General features: G+C 34.3%; 1 protein-coding gene across 2 annotated transcripts; it reads right to left on the bottom strand.

Annotated features, from left to right (window-relative positions):
• Positions 1-1,687: 1,687 nt before the first annotated feature.
• Positions 1,688-19,553, bottom strand: LOC141684467 (putative ubiquitin-like-specific protease 2A). 2 transcript variants are annotated; one of them, XM_074489456.1, is made up of 17 exons: positions 19,316-19,553; positions 16,963-17,246; positions 16,796-16,886; positions 16,602-16,651; positions 15,088-15,276; positions 14,929-15,007; positions 13,174-13,282; positions 12,870-12,932; positions 12,088-12,213; positions 9,764-9,964; positions 9,634-9,689; positions 9,533-9,559; positions 9,368-9,461; positions 8,661-8,751; positions 4,958-5,080; positions 3,474-3,884; positions 1,688-2,584 (listed from the first exon to the last, which is right to left on the bottom strand). In XM_074489456.1, exons 1-17 carry the CDS (start codon positions 19,506-19,508, stop codon positions 1,901-1,903), a joined length of 2,871 nt encoding a protein of 956 aa, XP_074345557.1. In that variant the 5' UTR covers positions 19,509-19,553; the 3' UTR covers positions 1,688-1,900. The 2 variants fall into 2 exon arrangements, with proteins under 2 accessions (XP_074345557.1, XP_074345558.1); XM_074489457.1 differs by lacking the exons at positions 16,963-17,246; positions 19,316-19,553 and adding an exon at positions 16,218-16,443 and having other exon boundaries at positions 16,796-16,853.
• Between the last annotated feature and the right edge of the window lie 5,641 nt (positions 19,554-25,194).

Raw genomic sequence — 25,194 nt, 5'->3', positions numbered from 1 at the left:
ATATCGGGGAGCTGTTGTGTTGATCTTGCTGTTCACTTAGTTATAATGTAAAAAAAACAATTATGTACTATTTTGGTGTCAAAATTATGCATTCACAAAATTAACAACTCATTTACACTATAGTTTAGTCTATGATATATTTAATTTTTTAAAAGCAAATATCTTATTTAAATAAACTTGTTTTTGTTAATAATGACAAAAGTACAGAAAGAATTGTAAAAGATGCCAAATTTGGTGTAAAAAATACACCAAATGCACTATTTATTTGGTATAATTTTTACACCATTATGATGTTGTATTGAACTATATTTTACACTGTAAATCACACTGTAATAGAGTTATAGTGTTGGGTTGAAGTTGTTCGAAAATACTTTATAATATATCATCTCCGGTAAGATGAAATAATCCTTACCGTTCAGATGATGATCTATATGTTCCCGGACACTGTTTGCGAGTACTAGGCCACATTTAATTTCATCTCCACAAATTGCATTCATATTCTTGAAAAGGAAAAAGCGCATAGTGTGTGAATTTACATTGAAAAAACAAAAATATAATAGAAACAAAACATGTATATACGCTAGAAAGGATATAAAAGGCTAGAAAGGATATAAAAGAGAAAAAAGTTTTAGATGTTAATCGCAGTGGCTTTACTTATTCTGCATTATAAAATTATTTGAGAAAAATTACAGTATTCAGTTAATAGTACTTCATGGTAGATTTAGTAATTTTTTATTCACGTCATATGAAATTACAAATATACCTCTAGTATATTCGGGCGAAAAAGTCTTTTTAATAAGTTAATGAGTAAATACTTAAGACTCAAGCTCAAAGCAATTTTTTAAATACATAAAAAGAATCAGGTTTTATTTGAGAACGAGATAATGTAGATATGACTATTATTATCAAGGCACTCGAATAGTCGCGACTGCAGAGCTCGACTTGCGAATTGTGGATTAATTGGACGATTTGGTCGATTAATTAGTCTACTAGTGGAAAATTCAATCAAAATTTAAAATGAGAAAAATAAAAAAAATTCTAAAAACCTACTAAATATCAACAACAATAATTCTAACTTAAATATCTTTATGTGGGTGTGTTTATGTATATTAAATTGATTAAAATTGAACATGCATGTAGTATAATCTGTTTATATATTTGTATAGTAAGTATATAGATTGAAAAAAGGATATTTTATGTTTACCATATTTATTTTGTGATTGATATACATATAAGTATATAAATATGAGAATATTAGAATTTTGTTGTGGGAAACCATGTATATAAGATACATATTATTATATATTATTTAATTAATTATTATTAATTTATCGACTAGTCAACAACTAGACTATTAGCGACCTCCATCGATTCGACTTACCGACCTGACAACCGTGAACATGATAGATATCATATATGGTATACATGTACGAAGAATGAGAATAACTGCAGCTAGATGTAATGTATTAAGGAAAGTCAACAATATTTTTTTGAAAATACACACACAACTGATATATTCCATTTTTAAAAAAAAAATTATTTGACCAACATAAAAGACTGTAATGTCTTTGTTTGTTTTAATTATTTGATACGTATATAGCACACTTGTTTAAAAAATTATTAACACATTCGAAATGAGGAAAAAAGCTGAAAGATGGAAAAGAATTACAATGCAAAAGGTTCATAGTTATGCATTGGCTAGAAAAAGTTTCACCGAACACCCAAAAGGGCCTGGGCCTGCTATGTTAATATACAAGTTTCGGCACAGCAGAATCAGGGTAAACCTGAAAGCCTTTCTAGATTCTATCATCTCTATTCCCTCTAAGAAAAACAAGCGAAATTGTGAAACATACACATTTGCCGAATTATCTATACATTGATATTACCACGCATCAAACTATCAATCTAATACGACAACAGTTTCGAACCTTTTGCGAAGTGGTTCCTCCTCTTCGAGAAGCATATGCCTGGGTCTTTTTGCACTCATTCGTTCCTTGGTATCTGAATTTAGTGGAGCATGCCTTTCTACATAATCAATTATCTCAAGAGCATGCCTTTCTGCAGAATCAGTTATCTCCATTTGGTTAAATTCTAGATTAGACAAGGTATGTTTTACTCCCTGCTGATACGGGCACCCAAGGTCGACTTTGACCCCAGGCGTCTTAAGTTGCTTCTCGTCAGAAGCACTGAAAACATAATGTGCAAGACCAACATTTAGCGTATGCTCTGATGGAAAAAAAGTTGTTGCAGTTGAGTTGGCCACTTTTTCAGAAGAGGCAGCTTCATTTTGATGGTTAGCAGAGCTTTGACACTCATCGCCGCCTTGTGTCTCAGGAATCTCCTCAGAATCCTCAACTACACAAGCTGCAAATTCATCTCTTTGGGTTGAAGAAATTTCATCAGAGTCTTCAACATCCAAATCCAGAACTGCAGATTTCCAGTCTCTACTCACATGGGGATTGTCTTGCTTCTCGACTTCCTGAAGATCTACAGGTATACCTGCCAGCAGTTTTGACCCGGTTGCATTTGGTACCTTGTCACAATACGACATTGCTGAATTCTGTTCCTCAGAATCTTCAAGTTCCTGATTTAAACAACAAATTAAACGGGTAAACACGTGTTTTCTGCCACAAAAAGAAATACCCAGATGTCAAAAGCATAAAACCCAAAATAATCTGTGAAGATTCACAACTAGACGACCAGTAAATAAGAGTCCAACTGCAATATAACCTGGCCAGAAATCTAAATACACCAAATCATATAATGTGGCTATTCCTGTGATATTGGTGGTTCTTTTTGCTATTTTAATTGATATCACCAAGTGGCTTTGCCATTACTAGAGCTTGCAGACTCCAATGTACCATGAAGTTGGACCCTTGTCCCTCATTTATCCCTTCAGTTAGAGAACGAAATGCATCTTTGTTACTAGTGCTTCTATTTACAGATTAAGATTGCCACCCAGTCTCCCACTTAAATATACAAATTACAAAGAATTCACTAACAAAATTATTAAGAATCATGAAGCAAATAAATTAACTAAACATTATGGTCTCCCTCCTTTCTTCAGCAAGTCAGAACGATTATTATGAAAGAGATTCACTCATTTTGCACAACTTCTGGAACTCGGTATTATAATTTGTAAGGATATGGCAGACTGTAGCCAAGTATGGTGTCTAAGATGATTCACCTAGTGGTCAATCATGCAAAGTAATCAAATGGTCTACGAAAACCTTTTAATATATATAGAGTTACAATTACAACCATTTGATAGGTATGTCCGCTGTCTAACATTAATTCTCGTTTTTCTAATTCACTTCAATTAAAAAGGAGCAGGTCTAATATGTTGACTGAAAGCATATTACAGTTCATGCCCACTTCCTTTTCCTCCACTAAGCCTACTTGACAGTGTTGTAATCGAAGTTCAGAGTTAACAAAATATTCGTATAGTAAAAAAAACAATTATAGGTGATTACCTCTATTGGTGACATGACACTCTTTAATTGATTATACTGCCTTGCTGGATGACAATACCAATCAGAAGGTGATCTTGCATTATATCTAGAATCTGATATATCATCACTATTTAACTTGTGTTCTCCATCACATTGTAAAATATGAGGAGCCTCAACCACTGGCTGAGTTCCAAACTTTTGATGAGATATAGAATTGGAATGATTCACCAGACATGTGCCTGCTGAAGTACAAAATTCATGAAGAAAAATCCCACTGTTATTGCATGCATCAACTTCAGTAGATTCTGAAGGACTCCTTTTATCATAAGCACCAAAATCATAAGACTGCTCGACAGAAATCCTATAAATTAATTCTTTGATATGAGCACGCTTTGAAGAAGCTTCTGCAGGGCTGAACCAGTGCTCTGTGAGCTGCAACACAGAATGATGTAACTTTCATTAAGAAGGTAATTTTAAGGAAAGTTTTAAATAATAGAGCAAAAAGGATAAGTTAGTATTACAAAAATTTAACTATTTCAGACAGAGCAGAAAGCAGATCACTGAAACAAATAATATTTACAGTAAATTCAGTTAATTTCTGTAATGCAAGGGATTATAGTGCACATGATCATATTTGGTTGGACAACAGGACAAGTGATTAATAATTCAACAAGGGCAAAAAACTTCTGGTCAGCCAGATCCGCGGACCAGGGAGATGTATAGCCAAAGCAAACATGGATATACGTCGCAGTTAAGTCCAAGAGAAAAGCTGAAAACACTTGTTGCAATCATTTAGTTTTATAAAAAAACAAATTATCTGCAAAACAGATTATTTTATTGTATTACGTAATTAATTAATTAATCACACTTACATATATAATAAAATGTAATTTTTCTAATTGTGTATTATGCCTTGTTGGCAAAATGAATGAATTCATGGTTTTTTTTACAGATTTTAAAATTAATAATACATATTTTAAATTTACTTTAAATTTACTTTATTTAAAAATTATTTTAGTACAACCTTGCATCCTAACCCCTCAACCAAACATGAAATTTTAACCCAGCCCATCCCTTCCCATCCCAACCTTTCCCTTACTAACCCAACCTAACCCTTTAAGGAGTTAACTAAGAACTCTTTGAGATGCTTTTAGGGTTCAAACCATCGGTTTGAGATTAGGTTAGGGCGGCCATAACCTGACACTCCTCCCAACCTTAAGCTATGACGCCATTTAAAAATTTCAAACTCCATCAAAACATTAAGGTATTAAAAGAGGGTTTATTAGGATCATACAACTTCATCAGTATAATAAACTACCAAGTATCAAATATAGATCAACATTTATTTACTTGAAAATAGTTGAACATGTATTTTAAGATCCACAACATAGCATCAAAATGTTGTATTGAATGCAAATTTATTAGAAGTTCCAATTACCTAATATTCTGAAACTCAAAGTCTATAGTGAATTTAAAATAGTCGTAAAAAAGATGAGATCACTTACAAAATTGGATGATGACTTGGCGATCTGGAAAGGATTGAAGTTCTCTGGAACATCCTCCATGAAAAGCTCCGCATAATGGAGCAAAAATAGACCACAATCATATAAGTTTTTCTGCTGTGGTACCTGAACCAAGAGAAGTGCAATTGCTGAATAATGAGCTTACCATATCACATAGAAAAGTGGTGGAAATTTGATGCACGACAAGCCAAGAAAAAACATAATAATAAATGAAACAAATCATTTTCTTAGTCTCTACCTTTATGATGAATCACAAGTTAACATATTCTATATAGTAACATAAAAAATAGATATCAGCATGGATAACAGCGATGTGCCAACAGAGGTGAACCTGTGGAAGGCGTAGACAACCAAAAGTCGTTGCACTAAATCTCTAATTTAAGGCTTAGAGACCTTTTGTTTATACTCTGTGGGTACTTGCAGTAAATTATGGTAACAAATAAGACAGTAACCATGCCCTTACTAAAATGCAGAACAGGATTTGACCCAAATGTTAGAGAACATCTACATATGTACTGGATCCTATGGTTTATCCATCTAGACAACTGTGCTAATAGAAGAATTTTCTAATATGGGAATAATTAATTTTGTTTACAAGACGTCCAAGACAAGTTAAATGCGTCAGAAATTGGCCAATAAGGGAAATTTTCTATATAAAAATACGTAAGGGGAAGCAACTCCTGCATGTGCCCATGTATTTTCATTTAAGAAGCTCATGTACTTTCTCTGACTAACAATGAATCAAAAAAATATTCTTAATGATTCATTAATATTAATATTAAATTACTATGACACGCTCCAATATAATTATTTAATCATCCAGAACAGTTGACAAATATATACAGTTGGATACTCACAGAAGGTCTAGGGTGACTTATAAATATAGCAATTTCCATAATTTGAGTAATATAATAATACTCAAAAACAATAAATAACTGTATAGGCAGATGTACGAGTATATTCTATTACAAACTCATACTCTAAGCTATGTTATCCAGACCTAGGTGTATGAGCTTAACACTGGTATGGTCCGTATGGATCCAACAGTCATATAAGGTATCCGGGGAATATAAAGAAGATAATCAGAGACCTCCAATTTCAGATATTTTACTTTATTTAGTGTTTATTTATGGTAACACCTGAATAAATTTTATGCACTTAAATATCTATATTAGTGTATTACAAATTCATAGCATTGAGATAGAATCAATTCACAAGTTAGCATTATTCCAGGATTCAGCATCAGGTCTCTAATTAATAATCTATCAAAATCATATCCTTACTTCTTCCGGTTTTTAAACGAAAAGTCATTCCGTTGGAATAACTAGTTAGTTCGCATTGTATTATTGTGGAAGCTAAATAGCTATGACAGTCGATCAAATTTGGTCGGAAACTGGATGAAATCCTTTCCAAAACAATAGCTAAAAGTAAAATATAAGCAACATTTCTTAGAAAGTAACAATAATTCAGAGCTTTGTTTTCAATTGAACGGACTGAATATTTGGGTCAAAGGCGCTGCTCAATTTATTTTAAAAAAACTGTCTGAAAACTGATATCATATACAAATGGGGGCAATAAAAAGCCATTTTATTATACATCGTTAAATTTGATTACTCCAGTCATTGAATATACACAACTACCATCAATGTGCTTCAGCTGAGTATGATTACTATTCTCAGAAAATTTACTTGATTTTTAAATCAAAATTTGTAAAAGGAAGTCATCGAGAATTTATTTAATCAGGGCCAGATGCTAAACGAAATATTTTATTAGAGCTGCAAACTAACAGAACCGAGCCGAGTTCTGTCTGAGCAGAGCTTTATTTTTTTTAAACGAGCCGAGCAGAGCTTTATTTTTTTTAAACGAGCCGAGCAGAGCCGAGTTTTTAAACCGAACCGAAAGTGATGTTCAAGCTCGGCTCGTTCCGAACACGAGTTGGTTCAGGAACAACCAAGTTGAGCCGAACACGAGCCGGGTCGAGTTGTCCACTAATAGGTCACATAAATTTTTCAATGGACCAACCTTACAATATACTCCCTCCATCCCATTTTAGTTGTCACATTTGGATTTGTGCCGGTCAAATTGACTTAAGTTTGACCGAAGTTTATTAATAATTTATAATTGAACAAAATAAAAAAATTACATCACCAGAAAGTAGATTTAATCTACTTTAATATATAATGTTTAGTTTTTCGAAATAATATAAGAGTAATGTTTAATCTTTGGTCAAAAATTGGTCAATTTGACTTCTTTAAAAGGAAACATGACAACTAAAATGGGATGGAGGGAGTATTTTATAATTTTACAAGTTGTATTGAGATCAAATACTAGTTGTATCTTACAATTATATATGCACACTCACACTCTACACTTGTTTCTTAATCTACATCATTTTATTTTTCAAGACGTGTTTTATGAATATATCCAATTTTATTTTAAATTATTAAGATATTCGTAACTTTAAAAATTATGCATTATTTTATAAATTGTCGATGTCGAAATTTTATTATATTTTGATGTTTTACTTAAATCTGGTTTATGCAAATTACAAGTTATTTAATGGTGTTTATGAAAGTGTAAAGAATTGGAGATGAATATATCATGATAACAATGTTTGATAGTTTCCTTACGAGAAAACTAAGTGTTAAATTTTAAAAAATGAACAAAAATTGTAAAATAATTAAATTGTTAATAAATGATGAAAAAATATACTAATAAAAATATTTAAGTGATTACTAATAATTTATTATTTGTAATATATATAAACTTTATCCGAGCCGAGCCCGAGCCGATTCCGATTTGAAATTGACAAAAAACTCGGGCTCGTTTAATCATCCGAGCTCATTTTTATGTTCAAACTCGGCTTATTTAAGAAAACGAACCGAGACAAGTTCACTTAAACGAGTCGATCCCGAGTTTTGTTTACGAACGGCTCTGTTCATTTGTAGCCCTATATTTTAGTGCCTAAAAAATCAATCTTCCCAACATCAAGTCAAACGATTTGTGTAAAAGCAAGTAGAAACATAGGCCTCTATATCCTTTGCATGAGATAGTTATGAAAGAAATAACACAAAAAAAAACTATACCTACAATTCATACACACACGATATTTGCAGTTATGACAGAAATTGATGTGTTCAAGCATGGGAGATTACAAGATAGTATGAAAGCATCGTGCATGGTACATTCAAAATCAATAAATGGCAATATATCTAATCTAATAGACTTCATTGTAACACACTACATTCATACAACAAAGTTTTTGATTAATCTTAACAATCCGATATATTAAACAAGAATATGGTCACGTTAAATCGCAATTAACGGACAAACTGAGGACGGACTACTGGTGATCATCTATCACATGAAACCAATTTAAAAGAGTGACATTGTCACAAATGTAGAAAAATTTAACCCTGAACGAAATCAACCAAGCTACCATTTACTATAGACATGCAAACTTAGAGCATTACAAAAGAGCAATAAACAAATAAACAGTACGAGTACTTGATGGAGCATCCTCACACTAAGTGACAGCAAAAGATGAGAACGCACGACACAAAATATAAATGCCGCGTGCGCACTCTACACAAACACGCATTTAGGCGGTACAGAAACGAATATATATATATATATATATATATTCAAAAACTGAAAATAAATTGAGCAAAAATTTAGTAGTCACCTCAAGGCTAAAAAAGGGTACATCCCAGAATCTTGAAGATAAATCTACTACCCGGTTATTATGCCTCTCCTTCCATTCTTCCGACAAATAACTGTCAGTTCATGAAATAAAAAAGGTGAAGGCTTTAACATGATATATATCAATAGTTTAGCATTCCTTCCTAGTATGCACGTCCTTTGCTTAACATACCCTTGAAAGGATCTTTATCGTCTATCCCGAATGTACTACATATATCAATTCTTAATATATAAATCAATTTTACTTCAAAAAAAACACAAGAAGGTAATACCGAGAAATGATATTAATAATTTAAAGCAACTATTACATAAGTTAAGATTAGTAGATACATTCATAAATTGCATAGTGCATACAGACATTTACTTTCAAATCATGTACACATGTAATAGTTAAAATACATGAGTTTAGGCTGGAGGATGATGAGAAAAAATATAGGCCAGTGTGAAGGGAAAAGAAAATTAGTTGATTTCTTAAGTCCTAGGGTTCACATCAAATGCACTATAGACGTGATAAGACTAATGTGAACATAGGGAATATGATTTCATAATTTTGAAATCCAATATCGACACTCACTGATGTGAAAAATAATCATTAGTAAATTTTATCCCGTACTCCATCTCATCAACCAAACTCCATGACCCATGCATGTTCAAAGCAGTATTAATGCAAGAAAACGCATATGAAATTACCCCTGAAACAGTTTTTTGAGACCTCTATGGCTTCCTTTTATAGAATCCATGTGCAAAATGCATGGTATCTTAGGCAACTCCTCCATTCCCTTTTCTGCAATAATAGATAATTAGCGACCACAAAAAAACAAAATTAATCAGATTTACAATGATAGAAGATCTTGCCTTCAGGACAGGCCAACTTTCCCTCATCTGTAATTATTTTAAAAAATTAGTTATTGCAAAACAAAAATAAGGGTCATGTTTATGATGGTTAAAGATCTTGCCTTTGAGATTGGCCACTTCTGCAGGGTGACATATAACAATTAAACTCCAATGGAAACTGAAACATGATGAAGTCATTAACACAAGAGATAAATGATCTGAATTTTTTCACATCGTAGTGCATTATCTCACCTGAAATTAACAGGAATAAAGATGTAATCCTTTTCAAACAGATTGAGTTTCCTCGTCCATTTATGAACACGTAGAAAAGCTTCCCTTCCTTCATGTTCAATAGACAAATCTCCATCCAGATCAACCAACTTTCGAAAGAAAAAGCAATTAAAGAAGTGGATCCGAGGCACATCCCTATGTTTGACTTTGTCCTTAAGGTATCTGTAAGTTGTCCAAACTCCGTGAGTTCAAGTTAAAATGTCAATAAAAGAACAAATGCAGTAAGTGTCAGAGGAGATGACTGTATTTCAGAGGCTTAATTTTTGGCATTCTGATCTCAAACTGGTTGTACGTGAAAATATCATCTAGAACAAAAAATAGAACTATACGAAGTATGAACTAAAAAACTGCAACTCTAAGATTAAACTGGATTCCAGAAGTTGTTTTCACATATCTTTAGATTTTTGACAAGGATTAAAAGATAAATTAGTCAATATCCAACAAATAGAAAAGAAGGCACACAACACACAACCTACAGTACAATATAGTTAATCACTTAATCCTGAAGAATATGTTTCTTATAGTTACTTGAATGATATAGACTAGACAAGCATCAAAGTTTATACGCACAAGTACATAATAAACATAAATTTTTTTAAAAAAAAATATAAGTGAGAAGTGTATTTCTGGTACAGTTTTTAAAATATCTAAGATCCTAATTATTTCTATATTTAGGGATTTTCAGTATGTAAATTAGTGATTTACAGAGGTTTTAGAGAATCTAGAATCCATCTTTCTTGACATAACTCAATAATTTCAACCGGCTCAGAGTTATCTTTTTAAACCCGTTCATTTTTAGATATTATCTAGGATCTTTTCATTAAAAATCTCAACTTCTTTCAACCTAATTACATACAATAGTTCAGTTATAGTATTTTATCCTGCCCAGATACCCAAAGTACAGACCTACATTATTTTATATATGATACACTTGATGCGGTGGTGGATTTCTTTCATCTTCGGCCCAATACAATGTAAAATCCAAGTGACCAACTAACTAAAGGTCTTCATACTAGCTTTCATAGGTATAGTGCTACATAGTATAGATAGTTTTGTCCGCAAATAAAAAATATTTAGACCACCACAACCATCTTTTTAAGATAATCCATTTGTTTAAGCAATTTGTCTTTCAGTAATCGCTGATCTATATATAACTATAAACTAAATTATATATAAATATAATAAGCATATGGGATCTGATTTGGTATGTTATAGCACGGTCGTGGTCACAAGTTGAAAGCTAAAAGAAAAATTTCAAAAATACTAATATACATACACTATTTCTATTAGGATTACAAAAAAAAATGAAAAAACATAACAATAAAGAACAGTGGATATGAATGATGATACATATTGCATGATATTATTATTAAATAAGAAAGAATATTGTTATAATAATAAAAATAAATGTAAATCAAAAATAATAAAATATTAAAATAAAAATAAAAACAAAAACAAAACAAAAAAATCTTAATAAAAACTCGTGCAAAGAAAGTGTGAATCAAAAACATAAGAGCCCGAATGCATCAAGAGGAGGCTGGTACAATATAAAGTTCCCCAATATTGATCTTTTGTATTCTTTATTGAAATAGAAAAATAAAAGGGTGGCGTTTTCTGTGTAACATGCACCTTCAAATAATATAAAGTATTTGATTAGGGACTTGTATTCTCTTAAAGTATTTTCTACCCAGAGACAAACAGCATAATTAAATAGTTCAGCAGAGATGAACAAAGAAGACTTGGAACAGTGTAGACTAGAGTAACTACTTCATCAACCTCCAAATTTTATTTTAAAACTCCTCACCATCCCTTTCAAAGTATACAAAAGTTGTATCCTCCCTTGCTTTTCACCTGAATCCATTTAAGCAAACTTGTTTGTCTATTTTACGAGAGCAATGAAGACAATGAGCTGAGGGATTAAACAGAGTAACTTAGGCACCGGCGTGCGTCACTATCATCATAACTATTCATTGTCACCTTAACATATATTATACCTAGTTCACGGTATGATAGTCTCATATTTTCAAATTTGACGGTCTAAAAGTTAAGATGGCTGGTTATAATTATTAATTTGCTTCAAACACATTAGTTGTTAAGTATTATACAAAATTTTTCATTAACAATCAATTTCATATAGGCTAGATTATTGGAACCACTTCACCCCCATTCAGGATCTTCTTTTTTCCAATTTATCTAACCCGTGTGGATCTGTATACTTTACTCGTACATGATCTACTATACATAATAGAAACACGGCATAATGTAAGTTTAGACATCCCACTTACTTCATGTAAAAGTCAATGATAGTATCATTGATGAAAGTCCTTGGTTGTAATAATTGGAGATCACTCCAACCAATGGATACAGCATCAAGATCCCCTTTTGGAAATGTAACAACGAAATCATCCGAACTGCAATACAATTTATTTGAGTAATCAATATTTTAGGAATTTCGTAATTTATATCAATAGATTAGTTAACATAACTGACTGACTTTCTAAACGTAAATACGGAAGAAATTTAATAGAAAGGCATATGCATAATTCCAAGATTAATAAAGCTGAGCATGTATGACTGCATTAGAGTATATATTGCAGCAAAAAATCCCACTACCAATTATACTTGATATATCGTAAATAGTAAGCTCTCAATGATGTATGTTTCTATCTTCTCTACCAAGTGAGCTTTTAAACATCGTCTATAAACTGCATTCTCTACAGTGTATATAGATTCAGCTAAACATCATCTTCAAACTGCATTCTCTACAGTGTATATAAATTTCAACAACCACTGATTTAGACAGGTTTATTTTCTGGATTTATACAACTAGTTCAAACAGACTTTCGGCATCTTTACATTAAAATAACAAAAGATACAGGGGATGTTCTTATATAAAGGTAACGATAATGGGGAAAAATGAATTTCTCATTGAGGACCAGGCTTCTATAAGAATTCCCAAGTAGAAAAAGACAGTACTTAAGCAGAACTATACTCAGTGCCTACTTCAGTAGTATTTTCACCATAATTGACAAGGAAGATACTGACACAAAACCTTCACCACACTTACTCACGAAAATGATGACTTGAAAACTTGTCCTCTAAAACGCCTTCTATATTGACTGCATCAACACTGAGACAAGAACATCAAAAGCCATCAGATCCCATGCCAAATTCATAAAATAGCTTCAGAGCTTAATATGCTTTATACACGAAGTCAACAACAGAATAACAGAAACACGAAAATTAACAATTTTGAGCAATAATTTGTTTTGTTGGACTAAATATGACATAAATGAACAAAAGAATGCAAAATTAAGCAAAAAAAAAACATTTCCGCATGCATTTGAGGATTAATGACCAATGACACTCACAGAGAATCAGTAATCCATGCTTCTTTGTATCTACTGTCCAGTGCACAAATTTTATTCTTCAGTTCCGGCCAGTCAGAATAAGCGACTTCCCAGTCCAACTTGATAATGCCTGCATGTAGTAAATTTTGAATTAGTAACCTGGTTTGAAGTTGACGACAACTCTCAAGTCTCAACCCCATAAAACTTGCCACGCAAAACTGCTACATGACTGGCAACTAAAGCAGTTTCCACGCATTTGATGCTTAAGTATCTGCATTTAATAAATCATCCTAGATAGTTTCTCAATCTAAGAAAGCACTAGGTACTACCGAAAAGCTTTTCTAGCCCCCAAAAATGAAACAATCGCATTAAACTAATCCTCAAAGTATATACAAAAATACGTGAGATGCCATCTAAAATTTGACGGTCATCTTGTAGAGCACAAATCCACCTTATAATGCTTGACAGAAAATTTATCTCGCATGTACTAACTTGAAAAACAATACAGACACGCACAGACATGAAAAAGGTCTGCGTATGGTAGTCTAAAATTCTACTTGTATCATTACAAACATCAGTCAAACGCCCGAAGAGAATTACAATTAACGCACTAGGTTCAGAAGTAGTTGCATGAGTTTCGATTATTTAAGCAATGAACTTGAGCTTGTAGACTAGTATAAAATGTCAAGAAGACTATGCATTTATTTGATTAAAAAACAGAAAATACTGGTATATTACTACGAGGAATCTATTTTAAACAATAATAAGAAAACATGGGTATAATTTGTAATTTTGGTTAACCCTTTGTTTTTGGTTATCCCTGAAAAGTTAGATCATTCAAAACAAACAAATGAGAACCATTAGATCTAATTATATATTATGTAGGATAATAAGCCTAAGAGGAATAATATCAAAGTACTACCAAAAGTCGAGGGTTTGAAACTCATCAATAATAATGATGGAGACCGGTGTGGCACAGGTTGTAAGCTAGTAAGGTTAATACTCCAAAATTAGTCCGGTCCTGTTGGCAATTTGACTAACATTTTCCCAAAGCTAACCATTGAAGGTAATAGTTAAACATAATTTTCTATTTAGATCATTACTGGAGACCCGTGTGGCACGGGTTGTAAGCTAGTAAGGTTAATACTCCAAAATTAGTCCGGTCCTGTTGGCAATTTGACTAACAATTTCCCAAAGCTAACCATTGAAGGTAATTGTTAAACATGATTTTCTATTTCGATCATTATCGAATAGAAGTCAAGTCCGCGACTAGCTGGTGTCCAATCGTCCGGTTAGAAAATATGAACCCACTTACGATTTTAATCATTTAATGTCATTTAATTGATGAGTTTGAGAAATGGATGAGTAAATAAATATGGAAAAACCTTCCGAATATAGTATCATCGGGCCACCATTTCAGATGAAAAACATCTTTTTAACAAGTCATCTATCATTTTGCTGTTAATATCAAAGACTTATGGTATACCAAATATATCATATCCGATATAGGGTCTTCATGCAACCATTTCGACGACATGATTTACAACATTAAACAACAATATCCCAAATCTTAAATAGAATCTTCCTGCCACCATTCTAGATGAAATCATCTCACAGCTTGTAGGATACATCAACTCGCAAGAAAGATGCATGAGATCAGATTATGTAAAGCAAAATATAGTAAATTACGGCCATTCTATATAAAATTAGAGTTTCAGAGGTTTATATAGCTGCATCGAATTTAACCACAAAAAGGGAAATCATGGGAAGCCCTACCTGATTCTTCAACATTTATAACTGGTTCCCTATCCTTGGACCTTAAAAGGATATTCAATTTCAAACCAACATGTGAAAGCTGAAATTAACACAAAGTTAATTAACAATTTGAAAGCTGGATCTGGAAGTGCAAATTAAATACGGTGATATTAGGCTTACTTTTTTAGACGACACAGACTCGATGCTAAAAATATCAGCAGTTGTCCATTCACAGCTTAAACGGCCCTCATCAAGTACCGAACCCTCCGCCTCAAGTTTAACATGATTCCTAGTGAGGGTCACTTGGGGATCCCAGAAGATCTTATCACCGACAAAGATGTTTACAGGTAAAAACATAATCCCCCTATCCTGCATGTTACAATAATAAAAAAAGATAATCGATGAAAACAGAATAAAAGGCTGTACAGAGATAAACATAAGAAAAAAGTTAATGCAGAGAAAAGATAAATGTGAGTTTGAATTGCTTAAATGACTTAAAATTCACACTCTCTGATTTGTAGAACTAAAAGAAATACATAGCATTTATTTGAGATAGACCAGTGACGATCATTGGTTGCGATGAGCTACAAACATGTGGCTACGAACGGGATATTTCTATGATGCTCGGACTCGTTTAGAAGGATTAAACACCGAAACAAATCGAAGTGTCAAATTCTTCGAACCCCAAAGCCAAAGACACGAGGACATGTTTTATAAGGGTCCTACACTTGGATTAGGACACGGCAGTTATTGTTTTAAATTCATTATGAGACTCTTTACTAAATAATGCCTATTATCTTCTTCTTTTTTTGCTGTACGCCTAGTATCAATTTAAATATAGTAAATATTCTTTTTAAGAACGGAAAAATAATATTTGTTAGTTGTATATGTGTATAACAGGTACAATGTTAAAGGTAAAGGGTCGACTTTAAGATAAAAAGATAAATTGGTTAAAGAGAGTACAATTATAAAGACTAATCTATTAGAATGAAAGGGGAAGTTCAATTTTTGACAAACAGACAGAGAAAAAGGTATTTCACTATTGGTAAGATAAAAAATAAGAAATTATTACAAGAATCCACATTAATCCTAATTCTTGCATATCTACATTTACTATAGTAGTTCTGCGATCAAATATGTTTATAATTCCAATGCAATTCACCAATTATCCTCCATATTTTTTAATTCGTAGTCCTACTTCACTCCTTATTTAAAGCTTAAACTAATTCAGATGCCACGTGTTAAACCAAAAAATCAAAATCCAATGGTTTACTATGTTAGAAATTTATGCAACTGTAAAGTTTGCTCACCTCTATCCAATGCATTATATGTAATATCCAACTGCAATAATAATTTTAGCCAGTAACTTTAGAAGATGTAATATTGATAATTACAATTCACAAAATCAAGGCCAGCTTTGGTTAATGTGATGCATATACAAGATTCTGTGTCTACAAGTATATCAATCAAAAGTCGTACTACCACCGGAAAAAGTCAAACAGGCAACGACCAGCATAGAGAAAGAAACTGTGGGCACTATACATCAAACAAACAAAGGGCATTATAAAAATATTTAAGGAAAAAAAATGGATCTCCTCCAAAAGGAAAAACAACAAACTTTAAATTTCTGTAATAAGCCTCAACTGACATGTTTTCTTTAGAAGCTACAAAATAAAAGGATGTAGTGTGCTTACAGATTCAACTCCATTGAAACCATACAATAGAACTCGCACTGCTGATAAAGCTGAAAATATAATACATAGATATATTTAGTATTATACTACAACTCCTACAACACATTTTAGAAAATCGCATCATTAATATGACACTATTACTGAGAAGAATATGCACTTCAAGTAAAACAAGCATATATTAATGAGGTTACAACCTTCATCATCCACGTAATGGCAATTTAATTTTGATACAGAATTCAGTTCAATGCTATCTTCATCATCTGAAGTGATGCCAATAGGCTGACTCTGCAATAAACAAAGATTGAACTATGATTTAAATCGATACAGCCAACATAAATAAGCAGATGAAGAAGTCTCGTACATCAGTTGGAAGTTTATATTGAGTATCGTCTCGATGATTGCTGATAGTGGAAGTCCCTAAAATATCCGCGCTTCGGCCTCGAGACACGTCGGAGTTTAATTTAGATAGACAGAAACTGTCACTGTGATTATCATAAAGAGACACATTTGAATGAGAGTCTGAAGAGCTTGACACAACATTAACTTCTAGGCTGGATGTGCATTCTTTCACAACTTCTTCAGTAGCATCAATATTAATTGGTTCCTGGCCAGATTTCTTGTCTTGATCCTTATTTACTTTTGAAACTACAATAGAACTTAAATTATCAAGATTTGTTATATAAATAGCGAACAATGCATAGGTCAAATGTACAGAGTTTATTTAACATTCACAAATCGAAATGAAAGTTTGGTAACTGAACTGAACATGAGATACACAAAGAATTGGGGGGGGGGGACAAAAATAGAGAGGATGTGTTTACAAGGATCCTGATCGCTTTTCAATTTGCATGTTTAAATATTGATCTTGCAGCTCCAGGCCAATATGAAAACAATAGAGGGTGAATTTAGTTCGTCTGAAGGTCTAAACAAAGGAAAAGTCGACCCTTTTTGAGAAAAAAATAAGCTGTCAATGTAAAATATATTGGCTGAAACCCCTCTAATGACATAAATATCAGATCAATAAGCCTTACTATTTATAAAATCGAAGACCCACAATACTCTGAGATAATAATAGAGATCTGGGTTTACTGTTTCAAATACTATATTATGGTCTTTATTATTTAGGTAATGTCTAGGTAATGAGACGTTTAAAAATTTAGCCTTATTTAACCTAATAAAGCAACTGCTTTACTCCTATCACTTTGTCATAACTATTTTCCCTATGCAGGCTCCTAACAAGGAAAAACTGAATGTTGGTGAACTAAAAAATTGTCGACAATATTTTGTGCCTAAATAACAATGAACTACTGATTTGCAAGTTAATTTCCTGACATAGACAAAATTGAGGGAAGCCAAAAAAAGAAAAAATGTGTTTACAAGGATCGTGATTGCTTTTCAATTTGTATGTTTAAATATTGATCTTGAAGCTCCAGACCAATATGAAAACAATGGGAGTGAATTTAGTTCGGCTGAAGGTCTAAAAAAAGGAAACGTAGCTCCTTTTTGAGAAAAATATAAGCTGTCAATGTAAAATCTATTGGCTAAAACCCCTCTAATGACATAAATATCAGATCAATAAGACTTAATATTTATAAAATCAAAGACCCGCAATCCTCTGAGATAATAATAGAAATCGGGGTTTACTGTTTCGAATACTATATCATGGTCATTATTGTTTAGATAATGTTTAGGTAATGAGACGTCTTAAAAATTAACCTTTTTTAACCTAATAAAGCAACTGCTTTACTCCTATCACTTTGCCATAACTATTTTCCCTACGTAAGCTCCTAACAAGGAAAAACAATCTTGGTGAACTAAAAAATTGTCGACAATATTTTGAGCGTAAATAACAATGAACTACTAATTTGCAAGTTAATTCCTGACATAGTAAAAATTGAGTGTATGTTAATAAAGAATAATATACAACTCTCTCGGCATCACTTGCTGACCTCACGAGCACCATTATCAACATACAAGAAACAACTACATTTAATAAACATTCAGTACAAAAGCATCCAACACGAACCGATGTTTCCCTCATATGTTTTCCAAAAAATAAAATAAAACACACATGTCTTCATGCCTTGGAGTAAACCACACACTCACGTATAAATCACATAAACACTCATCACTCAACATCATATAATCAGAATCACACTATCATCATACAACACACACGTATACAACTCCAAGTCCTCATCACTCACTCGCTATCGAAAACATCAAACACAAACACAATTATCACAAAATCAAAATCATTTACACAAACACAAAATGCATGTTTTAACAACAAAATCATCACAATTATGCAATCATTACGCACATGATACACATTACCCACATGATATAAAAATAAAACACTCACTATCAAATGATCAACCAACACAACAACAAACACACACACACACACAGACGCATGTGAACTATTAGTCCTGAACACTCACTATCAAATGATCAACCAATTAATCACAACAAACACAAACAGAGAGAGAGGGGGCGGAGAGAGAGAGAGGGAGGGAGAGCGAGAGAGAGGGAGAGGGAGAGAGAGGGAGAGAGAGGGAGAGCGAGAGAGAGAGAGAGAGAGAGAGAGAGAGAGAGAGAGAATCACGTTAATGCAATCATTACGCACATGTTATATATATAAATTTTAATCCTGAACACTCACTATCAAATGATCAATTAATTAATCACAACAAACAGAGAGAGAGACATACAGTATTGAAGGAAAGTGTATTTGTCAACAGAAGAGGGAGATATGTTAGGGCTAATAACAGGCTTATACTTATTGAGAACGAGCTTCGAATGCCTCTCCGCATCAATTTGCTCCTCCTCGCCATCGAAATCGAAGGCCGAGTATTTACTTTTATTTTTACTATTGCTCATTCCTGTACTCATCATCTTCCCCATTTTTACAAACCCCTAATTTTTTTCATATGATTGTGTGTGTGTGATTGTGTGTGATTGTGTGTGGGGGGTTTTAAACTTTAAACACCTCCTATATACACAACCGTTTGCATACGTGGATTTATTATTCTCATACTTACCCTCCTACAAACATCAAAATTATTTTTTTAAAAATGTCTTTTTATGAATTATTTCTTGTTAAAAATATGATTTTTTAAAATAAATTATAGAAATACGATTTTTTTTAAGTTTTATTTTTCAAAAGTATGATATGAAATTTTATAATATAATATTTAACCTTTTTAAAAAAAGTTATTAAGGAAATTTAAATTTGATTGCATCAGTACAAAACTAATTCAAATTATTTTGATGCAAATTTATAAATAACCAGAAATCGTTCAATAACAATTCAAGCAAAGAAAATCTTTTAATCAATCAAATAATTGGTATGCACTGTAAAAAAATTTAAACGATCAAAATTAACTATAATTTCAAAGGGTTAAATATCAAGTAAGTCATTGATTAGAACAAAATATTTCAAACTAATCCTTAATTGTCATTTTAACTCGTCTTAGTCCCCTAACGTCATTAAAAATAAAAAAACGTTAGAGTCAAAGACAAACTTGGTTAAACTTAACGAAATCTGTCATGTTTCTCATTAGTGTGTGACTTGTCGCTTACTTGAATATATGTGGAGGCTATATGGGCTATCTGGAAATAATTGAAATAGAGTAACAGGTTAAAAACAAAAAAGCAGTCAAAATCGATTCATTTCAAAGGCGTACAAATGGGAAAACAAAACCCTAATTTTAGTTCTTCGGTAAAGCAACTGATTAGAGCGGTTCTAAGGTTATGGGAAGAATCTAAAGATAATCGATAGAAGATAACATCTATAGGTCGTATTAGGTATGTTCTCATTCTGTTCATTTGCATGTAATTATGTATGTATTGTTCTTATGTGGTGTTCTTATTTCGAAATTTATATATTTTCTTGATATTTTTCATTCGAACTATTGTTGTATGAGTATATATGATTGTATTCGTCTATATTGACTACATTGTGTACACTTAATTTGTAGAATGGGTAGGATTTCGATTCACTTGCATCATCATGGTGAATTTAGTTCAAATAAAGGAAGATTTTGTATGTTGGTGGACGTGTTGACATGTGTTTTCATTCCCTGATTTAGAAGTTTATGTGAAGAACTATAATTATAGCAAGCATGATTTCTTGTATTTTTAATGTGATGGTCGTATTTGTAATAAGGGTTTTAGATTATTGTACGATGAAGAGTCATTTAGGAGTATGATATATATCTGTCGTCCGTATAAAATGATTACCTTATTTGTTGATCATAAAAAGAAACTTCAATTTACAGAGCATATTGTTATGGATTAAAACTAATATATATGATTGCTGTATCTAATAATAAGGAACGTGAGCTTCAAGGCTCGATTTTGACTGTTCTTGTATTTCGTGACTCAATCTGCCTTAACAAGATGCCTACGTACCTTGCTGATTGTCAAGGATCAAGTCAAAAAATGTAGTTCTTGGCTGTGGGGTGAGGCCCCTTATATAGATGTTGAGAGTCCTTGAATTGGACTTGGTATAGGAGACTTGGTGGGCAAGTCTCATAATTAGAATGGATTTTGGAGTCCTAGATAGTAGGAAACTGATTCCTTATCCTTTTAGGTCCCCTTGAGGCCAATCTACAAGGATTTATATCCCCACTAGGACTTATCTTAATAGTTGTTTTTCTCCCTTATTTATTAATTACGAATTTAATAAATAATCAGGGTTTTTGGGCCTTCTTTGTCTCATCAGGCCTGATCCGGTCCATCAGGCCTGATCAACATGTTAATCTTTCTGGTCTGAATGTCATACATCTTCTTATTGGGCCTTGGAGCCCAAACTGTAATAACTAATTATGCAATCAGGATTTATTCATCCCTATCATTTGCCCCCCAACTTTTGGGAAACATTGATTAGGTTTTGCAGAAGTTAAGTATATTCATTCCCTTACAGGGTTTCGTTTTTGCGTAAAGTGTGGAGCGACCTACACGTTTACAACGATTGTTCCTTTTATCCAGGAATTATCTTAATTTCCGGGAATTTTTCCCTTACTTCCGGGATTTTTCCCTAATTTTCTGGATTTTTCCCTTAACTTCTAGGATTTATCCTTAATTTATGGATGTTTCCCTAATTTTCCGGGATTTATCCTTAATTTTCCGGGATTTATCCTTATTTTTGGGGATTTTTCAGATTTCCAGCCCTTTTTCGACCAGGATCCTAGTCGAAATTTCAACCTGGATCCTAGTCGAAGTAGGGGGCAGCCTTGCAATCCTGGTCGAAGGAGTTCGACTAGGATCCAAGACCTGGAATTCGACTAGGATCCTAGTCGAACTTTCGACCTGGATCTAGGTCGAATACTCACCCCTTTTTTTTATTCCTGGACTTGAGCCTATCGACTAGAACTCTAGTCGATATTTCGACCTGGATCCTGTTCGAGAATTCTTTGATTCTTATGCTTCCTGGTCGAAGGATTTCGACTAGGATCCACGACCTGGTTTTCGACCAGGATCCTAGTCGATCTTCGACCAGGGTTTTTATTTGGGTTTTTTAATCCCCATTTTTGAAAAATGCTTGATTCCTTCGACCTCGTTCCTGGTCGAGGTTTCGACCTCAATTCAGTCCTGCTATTCCAATAATTTTCGGGTGTCTGCTCGAAAAATTTCGGGCAGGATTCACGACCTGAATTTCGACCTGGATTCTGGTCTTTTTTACCCGTTATTTTCGTGTGTCTGCTCGAATGATTTCGGGCAGGATTCACGACCTGGATTCTGGTCTTCCACTAGCCTTCTTCATTGGGCTTTACATCTTTTAGGGCTTTAATTTAGGGTATTGTATTTTTCAAATCCTAATTGGATTTGGGCCTGGCCTTCTTTTATTGGGCTTTATCAAATCCTACTGGGCCTCTTTATTGGGCTTCACTTCTTTTAGGGCTTTAATTTAGGGTATTGTATTTTCCAAAACCTAATTGGATTTGGGCTTTATCAAATCCTACTGGGCCTCTTTATTGGACTTCACTAAATCTTACTGGGCCTCTTTTTTAATATGGGCTTAATATTGATCTGGGCTTATTATACCCTGTTTAGAATCCCTTAGAATTCCCAGGAATATTCTGGAATATTCCTTTTTGTGGGCTTTTTCCTTTGGGCCTTTGTCCCTAATGGGCTTTTGTCCCTTCAACTTCCCTTTTCCTCTTATATAAAGGACTTAGGAGAGGCTACTACTCCTCACTTTCTCATTTCTAAATTCTTCTTCTTTCTCCTCCTGCTAAGATTCTCAGAGCAATAACAGCAAGTCGGAGCTCAAAGCCTTTTTTAGGAGCGCTTCTTCAGGTAAAATCCCTCCCTTTACTTTTCGTGTCTATTTTTCCGTTGTGTGCCCTTTTAAGATAGCCTGTCTACGTGCCCCTTTTTTTTCAGATGGCTGACAAGAAAATGACTCGCTTGGCCAAGATGAACGTGGCTAGAAAGTCCAATGAATTTCCTATTCGATCGAGCTACACTTCCTTAATCGACATGATCAACACTCGAGGGGATGAGTACCCGTCTGATGCGCATCTGGATGCGCACGACCATATTAGTGCTTTGCGGGATCCCAAGGAGCTGGAAAAGTTGAGGAGCTGCTTCAAAATCAAGGAACCTTTCAAGCTGGTTCTTGCAGGTCCGGCCGATAGGGTCTGCCAGTGGAGGAAGGACGCATTATGCGTCTATAGGGATACTCTAAGGGCAGGTATCAGACTCCCTTTTCATCTGTTCATTCCTCTTTTACTGGCTGATGTGGGCATCAGCCCTTGCCAACTTCCCCCTAATTCTTGGAGGCTTATTCTGTGCTATCTGTCACAATGTGCCAAGCACAATGTCCCCACTTCCGTTGCCGTTTTCAGAAAGATTTTCCAGTTCAAAAACAGCCCTGATAAAAGTCCGGGTTGGGTTTCTCTAAACCAGCGCCTACTATTCCCCACATTGTGAACGGGAAGTCCATCCCTGACAACAACTTGGGGTGAAAGAAAGATTTTTTGTTCGTCGTTTGGGAGGGTGGCGATTGGGGCACCCTGTTTCGATCGTCCTTTGGGCTTGCCGTCGATGGGAGCCCAAATGACATAACTTTGTCTGAGGAGGAGGCTAGAGCTTTCAACCTCCTCATACAAGATAATGGGACTTCCCATTCTTGGGATCTTATCCGGGAGACCGTTCTTGTAGAACGTGGCCTCTCTCCCGTCCCTAAGAAAAGTAAGTTTCCTTCCTTATATCTCTTTTTTATTTCCATTTTCTATTCCGCTGATTCTTCAATTTATCTCACTTGTTTGCAGTGGCTGAGAAGATTGAGGAGGCTACCAAGCCTAAAGACCTGGAGACAACCAGGATGAAGCGGGCTGGGAAGGTCTTTAAAGACCCGCGCCTTGGTGATCGCTTCCCTGAGTTCCTACTCCAAGCAATGGAACCAGGCGAGGAAGGCCCCAGCCAAGTTATGCGCACCAAGCAGAGGCCAGGGGCCTATTTTCAACCTGCTTGGGGAATCCGGGGCAAGGATTCAATCGTTGGCAACACGGCGCTTGCCAAGGAATGGTCTAAGCATTCCATCTCCCCGATGGATTATCAAGACTTTGTCCTTCAACAGGACTTAGAGGGGAACGAGCTTTTTGGAGCCCAGGCTTTGGCGAAGGTACGTTTTTTTTTATTTTTATATGCCCTTCATACTTGCCCTTTTCGATTTTCTTATCTCATACTTTTGCGATTCACCAAGCCAAGACTTGGAAGGTTGGTCTGGAGGACGCTAACAAGAAGTTGGAGGAGGCCAACCAGAGAATAGAGGCCCTTGAAGCTCAACTTGCCTCTTCCACTTCTGACTTGGAAACGGCCCGGGCTGAGAATGTTATCCTGAAGGCTCAGAAGGATAAAGCCTTTGATGGCTGGATGGACACTCAGGAGTTCAAGGACTTGATGGTGGAGCACGATGTTCTCCTACATCCGGTTAGCTATAGAGAAGGCCGGGATGCTGCTGTGGAGGCCATACAAGATGAATTTCCAGAAGTCCTCGAGCAGTCCTCCTTTCCTTGCCCTGTGCGAGTTCCAGAGCTTGGGGGTGTTACTGAGAAGCTTGCTGATATGATCAAGGACGGCCCTTCAGGGAGCCAAGGCCACAAGAGAAAAGAGCTTGGGTCCAGCTCCGGAGAGGAGGAAAATTCTTCTGAAGAGGAGTTTGAGCATGTCACTAAGAAGGTCAGGGTGGAAGAGCCTCCAAGAGCAGCGCCTCAGCAACCAACATCTCCCACAGAGGGAACCTCTACAGGGACTTCGGAGGGGACGACCGAGACATCCGAAGGGACGACTGAGACATCCGAGGAGACTTCGGATAGTGGTTCCAAGGAATCCCAGCCTTCCAAGGCCTAAGTTTTTTTATGTATATCTTCTTTTTGAACTTTATTCATATCAGAACTTGTTACCCTTCGGGGTTATATTTCATATGCTGCTTTTCTTACTCGCTTTTCTTTCCAATACTTAATACGCGTTTAGGCATGAATTTTTGTTATACCCACACAAGGTATTATCATAACTTAAACATCCAAAGGTTGAAATAATTTCAAACTCTTAATCATGAAGTATGGCTTTTCAAAACCTT

Source organism: Apium graveolens, chromosome 9, assembly GCF_009905375.1.
Source record: "Apium graveolens cultivar Ventura chromosome 9, ASM990537v1, whole genome shotgun sequence".
NCBI lineage: Eukaryota > Viridiplantae > Streptophyta > Magnoliopsida > Apiales > Apiaceae > Apium > Apium graveolens.
This window is presented reverse-complemented; position numbering and strand designations above follow the sequence as displayed.